The 14,860-nt window shown below is 34.9% G+C and overlaps 1 protein-coding gene across 5 annotated transcripts; it reads right to left on the reverse strand.

The window, feature by feature from the left end:
- Window positions 1–517: 517 nt before the first annotated feature.
- LOC140786859 (peptidyl-prolyl cis-trans isomerase FKBP62-like) lies at window positions 518–6,791 on the reverse strand. Of its 5 annotated transcripts, none has more exons than XR_012108708.1 (14): window positions 6,461–6,787; window positions 6,277–6,363; window positions 5,088–5,342; window positions 4,869–4,949; window positions 4,618–4,698; window positions 3,355–3,549; window positions 3,181–3,267; window positions 2,871–3,046; window positions 2,673–2,795; window positions 2,410–2,556; window positions 2,207–2,334; window positions 2,027–2,133; window positions 859–936; window positions 518–769 (listed from the first exon to the last, which is right to left on the reverse strand). XR_012108708.1 is itself a non-coding variant. In XM_073135557.1 (14 exons), exons 7-14 carry the CDS (start codon window positions 3,211–3,213, stop codon window positions 677–679), a joined length of 894 nt encoding a protein of 297 aa, XP_072991658.1. In that variant the 5' UTR covers window positions 3,214–3,267; window positions 3,355–3,549; window positions 4,618–4,698; window positions 4,869–4,949; window positions 5,088–5,342; window positions 6,277–6,363; window positions 6,461–6,791; the 3' UTR covers window positions 518–676. The 5 variants fall into 5 exon arrangements, 4 of the variants coding, with proteins under 4 accessions (XP_072991658.1, XP_072991655.1, XP_072991657.1 ...); XM_073135557.1 differs by having other exon boundaries at window positions 2,013–2,133; window positions 2,871–3,041; window positions 6,461–6,791; XM_073135554.1 differs by having other exon boundaries at window positions 2,013–2,133.
- Window positions 6,792–14,860: the final 8,069 nt, after the last annotated feature.

The following is a 14,860-nucleotide window of genomic DNA, read 5'->3' on the forward strand; positions in this document are numbered from 1 at the left end:
ACATAATAATCTGTGGAATTTTTCCCTTCCTATTTTTCTCTTTGCTTTGCCTGGATTTGGATGCCCCTCTAGAGTCCCCTGCATATAATACCATTCTAAACTTAATATTTTGCTTATACATACCTTTACATCTCATATTCATAATAACTATGCAGTTTGAAACAGCTTAAAAGATGTCTAGGAAAATAGATGCCTTGTCTTGTTACTGAAGGTATATGGCAGGTAACATCACATGAGAGAGCTATAGGAACTTCCAGCATCAGACATCAATTGAGGAAAAAAAGAATTACACGAGCATCCAGCTAATGGAAAGAGATAAAAAAAATAAACAAACATTTTGGAGCACAGAATTAGGATATACTGAAAACAACCATCACAACGTGCGTCAAGAAATGCACTGAAAGAATGATGAGTAATTTGGTGCTTTGAAACCTGGAATTTTCACCACATCTTGGATCAAGCATATATCAAATTATCACAAAGTTGTGCAACTCAAAGATCAACCATCACAATCAAATGCAGAAAAGTAATGACAAGTAAAGAGTCACCACTAGAATCTCAATACAAAGTGTATGATTCCATAAGTGTTTCAGTGTTTGTTCCATCATAACCACCATGTTAAAAGAGAGAAGCATTTGATATACAAAAATTGATAATGACACCACATCCTTTTCCATCATCTTGTTCCAGTTGCCAAAGGGGCTTCTGTTTCCCTCGCACAAGCCTCCACGTCTCTAACCTTTTCCTCTGCTTTCTCAAACTCATGCTCCTACATAAAATATTTAAAATTGCATCTAGTTCATGGCTCAGAAAAATTCAGATAATGCTTGATGGTTAGATGGAAACCAACTTGATTACCATTTGGTGTTCACTGGTCATTGCCTGAACCTCGGAGCCATCGCCTTCATCACTCCCACTCCTTTCAACCTTGGGCCTCTGTGAAAGAGGTATAAATGATGAGTCTTGAGATTAAATAAAGCAGCTTTCAGGGTCATCGCAAAATTTATCTGACATCAATATACTTCATCAATTTTCTGCCAATTAAACAATGTGCACCAAGAAATAACTTTTCTACATCAACAAAGAAAAGTGAAAGAAACTATATCCTGCAACTTCCATAGACCAAGCAAATAAAACAGATAATTATGTGCTTGTGTGTGAGCAAAGGTATAAGTCCTGTCAGAATTTGTTTTATCAAGAACCTTCACCTCTGGGGATTACATTAAAAAAAAAAGGCATAAAAAATGACCAAGACATTTCTGTTCTTTCAGGGGTTATATAAGAGAAGGTTATGTCTAATTGATTTTCTGCTTCTATATGTTAATCTCTATCAAGCATGATCACAAATATCCTAAAACTTTAGAAAGCCATCAAAAGACTATATATTTGGCAATCTTATTTCTAGCCATAAAGCCACATGATGTAACTTTCCCAAAATTGTTTTCTTATACTACAATGTCTAGACTGATTAGTACGTCAATTGACTTTCCATTGGATGAATAATGAAATTAACAAACAAATTTCAAACATAGGATAGAGTACATGTAGATTCTAGGCAACCTCTTAACAAATGTAATAATTATAAAGGGTGTAATTTAATTCCTTGGCAAGTTGACATATAACAACACACCCATATACTGCTTTGAATTTGTTTTGAGCATACAACTCCAACTACCTACACCTGTAGCACTGGCCCACTCACCCACTTCACTAATTTTGTTGCTCTCAAAGTTTGCCACTCCATCCTCAGACCCACTCCTTACCTGATTGTCACTACACTTGCATCTTATGTACCCTGCATGTCCACCTGCCTCTCCCTTTCCATATATAGCGCTCTAGATGGATAGACGAGAGATCCACATATACCTGCACAAGATACTTGCATCCACACCATCCTGCCTTTGCTTCATTTATAGGTCCATTGTATCAAAAGATACTATTGCAACCTCTGGCCTTAGCATTAATTATTACGAAGAATATTATCCTTGCAAGTCATGGAATAAACAGATCACCTTTGATGCCACACCTGTGTCATTGCTCATCCGCCCAAGTATACTTGCATACAACTTAGCATCCCGTTTATTGCTCTCAGCCTGAAGCTGTTTGAGAGTCATATGTAGTGATTTAACCTCCCTGAAAATTGTCTATTCAATATTAGGATCACGTAATAATTAATATTAATTATGAAAGTATCCTGCTCCCTCACCTGTTCTGTGGATCAACTTCAAGCGCTCTCAGGATATCCATCTTAGCTAAATCCAGATCAGAAAATTCGATATAAGCTTGTGCTCTTCTGTACAAGGCCTTCACGTTGCAGAACTCGACATCTAGCACCTGTGGACGCAAGGATGTAATATATGAAATGATCCTGTATAACTATGACAAGGATTCCTTTAGACTCCAACCTACCATTGAACAGAACCTGATTGTTTCCTGAAAATCCTTTAGTTTAAGACAGCATGCTGCATGATTTAACCAGCAGGAAACTCTCAGAGTTTTAGCCAGCCTTTCTTCACCACCTTCAAAGGGCTCATTGTCACTAACATAGTTTACAGCCTGAAAATAATGAAATTAGTGCAGGTCTATTGAGAATGCATATTGATTCATTATGAAGAAAGTATTAATTGTAAAGCCAAAACAAATTCTCGATTTACCACCCCTAATTGCACTACCTTATCATACTTTTTTGCAGCTCGTTGAAACTTGCCTATTTTATATAGCTCGTTTCCGAAATTTTTTATTTTCTCTGCAGCTTCAAGTTTTTCCGAAGTGCTCATTTCCCATTCTTCTTTTTCCTTCTCAAATACATAAAAGTATAGTCAATAAATGAACATGAACTGGATAAGTAAATATATCAGTTATATCATCACCTCTGTAAAGTCAAGTAGCTCCACTTCATACATCAAGGTTGAACATGCAGGAATAGTCACAGAATCTCGTATAACCACATCATTCCCGAATCCATACTCCGGTTTCACAGTTACTTGAGAATATTCGCCCTTTAACATTGTTGCTACAGCACGATCCAATCCAGAAATTACCTGTTCTGAAAGTACAAAAGGGAAAAAAAGTGTAATTATAACATACAGAAATGCAAATCTTGATGCCCTAGTATGAAATTACATGAACAAATGCTACTCGAGAAAAATATAAGGTCACATGAGAAAGACATAAGTTGACCTTCATCGATAACAAATTCAAAAAGTCCTCCATCAAAGCCTAACTTCTCAAACAAAATTCCATCTTCCAACATGGCCCTGTACCTAACTGAAGAAGAATAGATGTGAAGATTAGAAGTTCTTTCAGAGTTTCAGTGATATTCCCAACATATGAGATGAATCAAGCAATACTTACTACGAACAGTCTCCCCTTCATGTGGCGCACGAGTACCAACACCTTCTCTCATTATCTTTTTTAGGACCTTCATATCTCCCGTGACATCAACAACAGGCTTTAAAGATAGCAGCTCAACATCAATGCTTAACGTGGCATTTGAGGGAATAGGAGGATATCCCTCACGAGCATCTTTACCCTCTTCTCCAAATGCATCTGCAGAAAACTGTCACAGAGTGAGGTTAATTTCCTAAGGAAGAGAACTTTGACAATATAAAGGGAGGCATGAGGCAAAGAAGAACAATCCTGATGTTTCAACTGGAAGATATATAGGGAGAACATTTTCTCACATTCAGCAACTTAAGAAACATATATAATTTATAAATCAACTAAATTGATTGATACAAGGATAGTACTAAAATGGGTAGATAAAGGGAATAGGCATTTCAATTACTGTCCAACTTTTTCTGTCTAGAAGGGCATGTAATGAAATAGATTCCGTTATACATTAGAGGTTGATGAGCTCATTAAGAGTCAAGAGGACATTAGAGTGACTACTAGATGAATTTGATGGATTTAGCTGGTATTCCCTCCACACTGTGCCACTCTCCAGCTATAATACATTGCTGGCCTCTCTTTTTCTCAGACTGAGATTAGGAGCACTATATGGTCGGTGTTGCTGGGAAAACTCTTAGTATCATGGATACCATTTCTATTACCAACAATACAGACAGGGTTCATGATATTTTTTCAATTAATGCAATTCTATGTCCAGACATTGAATAGTACAAGCGAAAAAAATAGTCTCTTGACTCTTCTTGTTTTATTTTTCACAGAAGATATAAATATGTCAGAGAAAAAAATCAAAAAAGCCTAAAGATGGATTAGTGAATTTTGTACATAGAAAACATCAGGTCCTTCTGATCTCCTCTAAATTTTGTACAAAGATATCTCTGCGGGATATGGAATTCTTCAAAACTTTTACTTATTCACAATTGCAACCACAACATCTAATTTTGTTAGAGCTATTACATTAGGTCATAAGTTCTTTTCCCATAACCATGACAATCAAGAAAATTGCAACTCTGTCTCAATTGTGTCTCTTTCTCTGCCGATATTGAAGACGTCAACAGAAGCCCCTAAATTTCCTGCTCGGAATGTGAGATAGATCTTACAGTGTACGGCATAGAGTCATAGATTAGAAGAAGAAAAATCAGGGAACAGAACACTGGTAAAATCATTCAAATTTCAAATATCAGTAAATGGTGGAGTAGTGAGACATACATTGTGGTTGAGTAGTTACAACAGCCTTCTCTCCTACTTTCATTGTCTTCAGCACCTTTGGCAATGCTGGACACAGATGCCCTGTAAAGGATCAGTCAGAGTGCTGTTCATGGCATAAAAGCAAAAAGATGTGCATCTTTTGAGTTCGGATATCCATAATCCCTATGTAACAGAAGCACAACAGTAAATTACATCAAAGGCAGCACTATAAAGTAATGAGTTTGTCTTCAGGAGATACTAGAACAGAGTACCTTCATTAACATAAAATTCTAATCCTTCTTCGGGAGTTTCTGCGACAACTGACCCATCAAGTATCTTGACTTGGTATTTGACTGTTTTGGATAAGAAGAATCATCATTATTTTAAGAATATAAGCAGTAGAAAACTGATAATCAGCACTAAATTTTTGGAATTTCAAAAATAAAGATGCAATAAGATTGAAATATAGTTATCTTCATAAATCATGATACCTCTAACTTCATCCAGATCCCCTGCTTGCCTATCACCCCCACCTGACAAAATTTTCTTTACTAATGCACCATCCTTACAGATGTCTACTACTGTCAGCCACGATATCAGTTCCACCTCAAATTTAAGATCAGTATAAGGAGGAACACCATCAGCACCAGCACTTCCATAAGCCAAAGATGAGGGCAATGTGAATAGCGCTACTTCCCCTTTCTTCATAGTTATTATTCCTTGATCCAATCCAATAACTTCCTCTCCTAATGAACAAAATAAAGATTATCAGTTTCAACACTTGAAAATAGAATCTCAGTGGGAGAATTTGTTCACCAAACAAATTACCTTCTTTCTCGGCTTCATTTTGTGGCAAGTTTTCATGTAATTATCTCTTTATTTGTTTTAATTACTTTGCAGTTTGGAATCTTTAGTTTCAGTCGAATAGAAGACCAACTAGATTTTTAGAATTTTAGTCACCAGAAACAAAAGCAAGACTATGTGGATGGATGAAGAACTTCAGATAGATTTAGTGTAATGAAGCACCTAGGAAGCAAGTGCACAAAGAGCTTATGAAGAGTTTGTCCGTCTCTAGATAGAAAGGTCTTGCGTACTAAAATTAGAACTACAGTATAATATAGGACAACTTCTAGCAGTCATCTAGCTAAGCACAGGACGAGTTGGTGATTTTGTGGATTACTGTCTTAAGCGACGCTGCTGCAATCTAACATGTGCAGGAATGCCAATTTGATAGTATTAGCTTTCTATAAACGCAGAATTCTATTGACAGATTATATCACCATATAGTTACATGAGTAGGACTTCCATGCGTACCACCATTCCAAGCCAAGCCAAGTTTTGCCAACAAAACAATGAATAGAAAGGCGATCTGGAAGCTCTTCTTCATCTTAAAAATTGGTAAGTTATGAAAAGCTTCAAAATTTTATCCAAGAAAGTTATATCATGATAACTAGCTTCATCTAAAGAATGTAACAGGCATTACATTTTGAATGGTAAAGGAGTTACTGTAACCTCTGATTCTGAGGGAACAATTTTGAAGAAACCAACAATCTAAAAGCAAAGCATGAGGATGAGAGATGCAGTAGGACCATAACATGCAAAGTATTAAACAGACTACCACGGCAAATTGCTGCATTGAGTGATGACAACAAAAGCAAGCAAAAGTGAGCAAAACCCCACCACTTCCAAGCGTAAACGTGAGCGGTTCGCTCTTGTCCCTGGTGGAAACAAACTTGGTCCCATCGAGCAAGGATCCCACATAGTGAACTGGGATTCGCAAACACATAAAATCAGAACTTTGCAGATCGAGATGGTAAATTGCAATAGAATTGGGAAATCTTGACGTGGGTATAGGTCAATCGACCTGTGACTTCGTCTCCAGAGACGGGAGTCTCCCAGCCATGGCCTGGCTTGAGGAGCTTCTTCTTGATGCCGGAAGCGGTGATCTCCCTCTCCTCGCCGACGCGGAGCGGAGGAGCCGACTCGATCACCTCGCCGGGCTCCTCTTCGTCGTCATCGAGATCGCCGAGGTTGGTGTCGCGTGCGGCGGCCCTCGCAGCCGAGGCTGAGAAGGTGAGCCTCGATGAGTGCACCATTCTCTCTCTCTCTCTCTCTCTCTCTCTCTCTCTCTCTCTCAGTCGAGCAGTGTCCTCCTTCAGTACCAGTTTTGGCTTTCTCCGGACCAGAATATGATCGTAATTAGCAGTTTAATCTGATAAGATTAAATAGTTAATTGGGCCTTTTTACATGATTTCCCCCTCAAAAGTTGATATTTTGATGTGTACCCCTGATATTTGTATATATATGGCTCAAAATATTTTGTCTTTCCATAGATACCCCTTAAAAGTTAAAACCCTTACTTTTCCTATGAATACCCCTCAAATATAATTATCAACTAACTGTTAATATCTGATTAAGTTAACTATAAAAAATAAAAATACTTTGATTGAAGCTAACGTAGATTTTATTCAAATTTAAAAGAATCTATAGCATTTTGTCCGCTAAATTACTAATTAAAGAAACAATCCCGAGAGGCCGAGAGTAGATTCACAACTCAATCTCAATCAAACATCAACATCTTAATCCCATGGTGACAAAATGCATAAATTACCTTCATTAGAATTTAAGCTATGAGAAACATTTCCTCGGAATAGAAAAGATGTAGGGGTGAAAACAAGTTGGATTAACTCCAACCCAACACGCTGATCCGATTCGCACCGGATTCGGATAAAAAATTTCTATCTAATCCAGATACAGATAGGAATTTTGAAAGAAAGAAATCGGATACGAATTCAGATATAATTTTCAGACTCGAATAGGGATATTAGATATCCATTTATTCGTCATATTTTTTTAATAATTTATAACTTTTAGTTTACTTATTTAAATAGTGAATATTAATATTATTACTAATGATATGTTACATATTATTTGTAGAGATTAATTTTGCTAATTTTATATATATTTGACATGCAAGAAACTATTTTTTTAAAAACTCTTAATATTTTTGTGTTAATTGTCTCTAAATAAAATATCATAATTAATTTAAAATTCGATCGGGATCTGTATCTGTTTAGTTGGAATATGATTTTAAATTTTGTTATCCATTCAAAATATATATCTAAATCCATATATATACCAAAAATATAGATCCGGATGTGAGTTGAGCACTATCAGATTTGTATTCGAACCGTTTTGAACCCTAGAAGTAAAGATATACAACTAGGCAAGAGCTTTCCATAAAAAATTTTAAAAAATAGGTTGTTAATATTATGGGGTTTAGAAAATTTGAGGGTTGTTACTGTTATGAACCAAATCTTGACTAATCTAGATGTAATAAAATTATAAAAACTTAGGTGATAGTAGCCTCGTGAGTTAGGATTCGAATGGCTCTAGTTTCATCTAAATTGGAGGTCGAAGGATGAAAAGTTAAAAATAAAACGGTGGAGATAAGTCCGAATAAGGCAGAACGGTAAATATCTGACTTTGCGATCGTCGTCGGAGGGTGGCGGATGGCCAAGGGTGGTGGTGACGACCATAAGGTAGGGTGGCTGCTGGTGAAAGAAGGTGGCTAGGGTTTGAAAGATCGGGATATTTCTACAGCTATGATCTACTCGTAGAAAGATAAAGCGATCTACAGTTATGATTTACTCGTAGAAAGATAAAGCGATATAACGACTACGGTAAAAATAAGGACAAAAATAGTAACTTAGCTAAACTCATATTCATTCTATTTTATTTATAGGAGTAAAATTTCTTAGCAGATCGGATCCACATGCGGATTATCTGATTTGAAATTCAAACAATAATATAAAGCTAACTAACTTACTAAATCAACATTCCTTATCTTTCTTGATTAATACTTCATTTCGCCACAGATAGATCCTGAATTTGGAGAAGTCATGAATACAAAAATTGTAGATCTAGAGATTGGCGATTTTATTCAGCTAGTTTGATATTATTCTGACATCTATAAAATATTCTGAGAATATTTTTCCAAAACTGCATAGAACTAGATTTAGCTAATTAAATAAAATCATAACCTTCTAACTAAATCAAATAAGTAAATAAGATAATTAAACTCAATCCATTGAACCCAATCTTCCCTTGATGTGATCCGATCTAACCCGGTTTGCATTAGTTATCCTGTTATCATGACCAAAAGGAGTAATACTAAGATATGAATAGTGATGAATAATAATTCAATGAGTTCCTTTCTTATAGGAGTGCCAACATTTTCCTAATCTTTTATTATGCTTTGCAGGTTTATATATAGTATGTAAACTAGTAAATTAGTATTAAAAAGATTTTAATTAATTAAATAAATAATATTTTTAAATTTTATCATTAAAGTTAAAGGATAGTTTTGTTCATTAATTTTATATATCATTTATTTCACTCCAAAATTAATACAATTTTTACTTTCGTATATCACATCAAATATAATAATTACACTTTATACCTAAATCAAAGCTAAAAAATGAGACCATCTAATCAAGATTAGGACTTAGTCTCGAACCAAACAAAACCTAAGCTTTTAGAGTAGGGGAGTTAATATCCACGGATAAATTTTTTTGTATAAATAGATTCACTAACCCATGCATATATATATAGCAAGCAAGTAATTCATAGATGATAATATAACCAAGAAATAAGTGAACTCATATTCAAAAGCAAAATATCGATACTTATTTTGAAATATAATCTAAAATTACACAAGTAACAATGCAAATGACCTAAAAATTCAACATCAAACCACCTTAATCCACATGTATATGTATATTAATAATATCACATACTTAATTTTTCGCATGCAATGATGGCTTTCACACACTGTGACAGGTTAACATATTTTTAATAAACTAATATTAGAGTAATTAGGTTGAAAGGTCAAATTTAGTGATGCTAAAAGATTGTCAAAGCATGCCACAAGCACTATATTTGGATCAATGCTCATAAACGAGCAGTGGTATATGGCTATCTGATTAAAGAACACAAAATTAAAATCAATATATATAAGAATATGAATATGTGAACATCTTGCCTAAACAGTAATATATCTAATGCATGTGAAGGTGAATTAACAACTAAGAAGATACCAACGAGATATAAACTAGACCAATAGAAAGTTAACTTTTGCAACAAAAAAATTTATTAATTTTAAATTGAAGGGCAAACCAAAAAGATACAGAACCAATGACTCAAAAAAGAAGAAGTAATTTCTTTAAACATATGTACTGAGACACATGACTAGGGTACAAAAATAAACAAGCTAGCTTCCCCTTGCTAACATATCATACTAAAGGATCACTTAATAGCACCACTCTGAAAGGGTGCTAAAAGATTAATATTCTTGATCCACATAACCTTTATTTTTATTTCACATCATTTTTAAAAGTTATTATATCTAGATGAGTTAAAGTTTGTGTGGTTTAAGGGTTTGTCACACTGTAAGTGATATTAAAATTTAATATGACCCTTGATATCATATCGATGGCAAATAAGAATAAAAGATTTAATTTTACTATCATTCTTGGATATATTATGCTTCACACAATCATAGTTAGCAATCTTAACATCATTCTTAGAAGAGGACAAATATATATTAGATTTTACAAAATAAGAAGATAGAGATATGTTATATGGCTTCCTTAGAGACGATAAAGTTGAAGCCTCACATTTGTATTTTAGCCATTGCTTCTTCATGGTTTCTTTTTGAGCTCCAAGCAGTTGGTTCAAGCTTTTTGAACCTGCATTAAATTTATTAAATATATTTATAGCTTTTTGTAATTTAGATTGAAGAAAATTAATTTTTTTAATTGAAATTTCTCGCAAAGTAACTTGCTCATGTAGATCCTCTTCTTAAAACTTATTTTTATCAAGTAGCAAAAAATAATATATAAGTTAAAGTTCGAGAAATAGAAAGAAAGTTATCCAGTTTCTCTTCAGTTTAGTTTTTCTCCTCCTCTAAGTCATTCGTAATGTCTTAATATTGCTTTGTCATATTGATTTATTTATCTGTCTCTGTCTTTTATCATTTTTGTTTTGTTCACCTATAATAGACATTTCACAAGATTTATTATTGGATAGCAATGATGCAATAAAAGCAATAAATTTTTTTTTGATCGAGATTATGACCATCATCTTTAGATTCATCTGTATCATCCCAAGTAGTTTACAATTTTTTTTCTCTTTTCTTATTATTGACACACTCTTTAGCAAAGTGATCATAATATTGACAAACATAATATTAAACCTCTCCCACTTGACTTTTGTTCTTAGGTTTTGAGCATTTACTAATAGGGATAGTGGGGCTTCACTAGAATTTTTATTCTTCTCTAGGATTTTGGCTTTGAGCTTGTTGCCCGCCCCTAGCATCACTCAAATTTTTGAAAAATTTCCTGAATTTTTTCACAAGCTCGATCATCTCAAAATCAAATATCTCATCAAACTCATTATCATCCCTCATGATGGACGCTAAGGCAAATAATTTACCTTTTTTTGGTAGTTGAAGAGCGGTTTCATAGGTTTGAAGATTATCTACATGTTGTTCAACTCTAAGATAATCAACATCTTTGCTCTCTTCTATAACAGTCACTTTTGCTTAAAATCTCTTAGGAATAGACTTAGAGATTTTTTCTCATAATTTTCTCTTCGGTATCCGTTCACCAAGGTTAAAATTAGAATTAATAATATTAAATAGCTTGACATAAAATTCATTAAAGGTTTCATCCTCCTCCATTAAAAGTTTAATAAAGAGAGTCCCCTCAGAAAAGTTTCAAAGATATCTCATGTATCATTGGCAATCTCACAACTATATATTTGATGAAATTCGTCATGAATGACCTCATTAAAAATGTTATTAATTATTTTGCTATTAAAGTAAGAGTTTTTCATAATCAATCTTAACCCACTCAGAAATAAGTTTTTTAATAATATTTCTATTTTCATCAGTAATAGTAGGAGATTTATAAACACAAAGAACATAAAATCAACACATTCATCAATTGATTTTAAAAATACACACATCCTAGTTTTCTAGAATGGATAGTTTGATTCATCAAGCAATGGAAGTTTAATAATAAATAATCCTTCTCTAAGAAGTTCCATCTTCTAAAGGATCTCTCTCTAAGGTGAGAGTCTTGCTATAATACTAAATAAAAATATTTACTTACTTGCTATAAGATGTTTTTCTAATTAGAACATCAAATAAAAGCTAAAATAAAAATGTAAGAACACATACAATTATAATATTTTTAATGTGGAAAAACCCTTTACCAAACAAGAGTATAAAACTACAAATTCTTTCTCTAGGATCAAATCAAACACTAAAATAATTAGTAGTTAGGAAGCACTTATAGATCACTGATTGTTACCCATAACCATGTCTGAAGTGATTTGCCTGACTCCCCCTCAATATATTTATTTTCATGCTTGATACCCAACCTTAGTGACTCTTAAGGTTGAAGACCTGTCTTTGTGATCCTTAATATGGTACAAAAACTTCATCATTCAACTCTTCTAACTCTTCTCTTTTTGCTTTCTAAATATTTTTAATAATCTCCAGGAATGCATCCTATTTTTCTCAAAACTTCCTTTTTATAGTCCTAGAAGATAGGCTCTCCAAAAGCCCTGATTTGAAGAGAACTCGGATTGAAAAGATAAACCTTTGGCCCTTCGTTCGAACAGGTTAAATTTCGTTCGAATGCCAGAGCGTATCTTGTTCGACTACTCTTTTCCAACTTGTAATATTTTGATCTCTAAAAAATCTCATTCAAATGTTTTTCCTATACAAAAAATATATTGCTCTTTGAAAAATTCCATTCAAACGAATTTCCCATAGAAATATGTTGCTCTTTGGAGAATTCTGTTTAAATAGATTTATCTCCTTTGAATAGATTTCAAACAACAATAGTATTATTCAAACTAAAACAACTCCAATTTTGATTGTTAAATGAGAAGAGGTTGTGTTACTGATCTTTATAATAAATCTAAAGAGTTTTTTTAATAAGGTCAGACAATAATTTTCATTTGGGAATGTGTTACAATCTTTATCTTTTAGTGGATCAATCCAATCTCTAGTTATACAAACTTGAGAAGCCATACTGGTTAGCTTATGAGCCGTAAATCATGACTCGTAAAACAGACCCTAATCCTAAGATAATTAGAAACCCACCATTTGAATTCAATCACCAATGCGTAGAGAGGTCAACCAACATTATCAGTCCACCCATATACATCCTTCACCACACTAAGAGAATCACTAAAAATTTAGCAATCCTTCTGATAAAAAAAAGCATTCCACTATCTTCAATCCTTCGAGTGGTGTTAACGTTTCCCCAACTAAGACGTTGGGGCAGTGATCAAGGTGGATGCATTTGGCCACGCAAAACAAATTCGGATGCCTATGGAGTATAATACTAAGTCCTCATTTGCAATTTCCCTTCCACAAAGCGTCTACCCAGCTGACTAAATCATTTGTTTGAGTTGTGTCCTTAGGTTGTGAGCATGGCATGATGGAGGTTTTCTCTGCATGCTGAATATTTGCAATGGAGGTACTCCTTTTAGCAGCCTTTTCATAGTGAAGTGAGCATGCAGTCCACCCCTCTAAAAACCTTGACATTTCTTGCTTTCCAAATCTCCCACATCAAGGTAAACATGTAAGTTAGATCATTTGCATTCAATTGGTTCATCATAAGCATGATTCATCTGTCTAGGTGGTCCAACATGCGATCAACCCTAAGCCTAAGATCACTTCCAAACCAAGTAGCACCAGCAAAGTCGTAGCCCAGAAGAAGATGCTAGATGCTCTTCAAAGCAGATTTGCATACTAGGCAAGTGGCATCCACGTGAGGTAAGCACTTTGCTATGACCTCGTCAACTGCAATAGCTCCATTCAAGTAGGGCTAGAGAAAAGTTTGCACTCTTGGCATTGCTTTCTTGCATCCCCATAAGGTTTTCCACAACTTATGTTTGTTTTCACAAAAGGAAGAGTTAGACTAGTCTCATTTGAAAGCAAGTTGAAGGCAGTTTTTATAGAGAACTCCCCTAAGTGGAGTGCTTCCATACCAACCTATCTAAGTCAGCGGTGGTTGTCAGGCTAAAGAAAATCTTCTTAACAACCGTCGCTACTTCACTTGCAAGAATTGCATGGATTTTGCCTTCGTCCCATGCGTCTCCATTTATCAGGTCCGCTACCTTAACCATGTTAAATGGCAGTTGCACCTTTGTTAGGTCACGAGGGATCTATGTGCCCGTAGCAATCGTGATTGATTGGTCATTGCCCACCTACCATATGACACTTCTCCTGAGTTGGCTACGTAATCCTAGGATCAAGTTCAACGTCCAATAGGCTTGAGGCTCCCATCTTAGCTTGTCAAAATGATACTCTACAAAAATAGCAATCCTTCAAAAAGGTCGCCCAAACCAACGTCGGATCCTTGGTCAACTGCCACATAAGCTTCAAAACTAACACCTGATTAACTATGTCTAACAATCGAACACCAAGTCCCCCAGCATATTTTAATTTACATATCTTTTCCAGCTTTCCAAATATAGGTCTTCTTCTCATGAGAGAAGCCCCACTAGAAATCCCTCATAATATCTAACTTTGAGAGCAGCTCTTTGGGATAGATATAAAGTGCCATGAAATAGAGAGGGATTGAGCCCAAGATCGATCTAAGTAGGATAAGTCCCCCCACTGTGAGAGAGAGTTGGTTTTTTTTACTCAGAAAGCTTTTGATGGATCTTGTCAGCAACAAATGCATGGGCTTTCACGTTTGATCGAGGGAGGATGAGTGTTGCCAAGATACTGATCCCCTTCTTGCAAGTGCTTAACTTGAAGAGCCGCTATCACGGTGTTGCACCCTGACTGATTAGCACATTTTCTAAAATGGATAGCCAATTTATCAAAATTGATTACTTTGATATACGACAATACATATCAATGATCGCCTTTAGGTTGGACGCTTCTCTAGCCATGGATCTTTCCAAGAGCAACAAGTCGTCCGTGAACATCATATGTGATGCGAACCGGGTCAGTTCGAATCGCATCATGAGGGCATTAGGCTCAATAAATCGAGCATATTTATCTTTTCATTGATCCATGCTTACGTAAGATCTTAAGGCAAGTCTAATTAAGTCATGTAAGCCACTAAGACAAGTTCAATTAAGTTATGTAAGCTACTAAGGCTAGTTCAATTAAGTCATGTAAGCCACTAAGGCAAGTTTAATTAAGTCATATAAGTCTCTAAAGCAAGTTCTA

The sequence above is a fragment of the Typha latifolia genome, chromosome 4, assembly GCF_019914945.1.
Source record: "Typha latifolia isolate L0001 chromosome 4, TyphaL0001v2, whole genome shotgun sequence".
Taxonomy (NCBI): domain Eukaryota; kingdom Viridiplantae; phylum Streptophyta; class Magnoliopsida; order Poales; family Typhaceae; genus Typha; species Typha latifolia.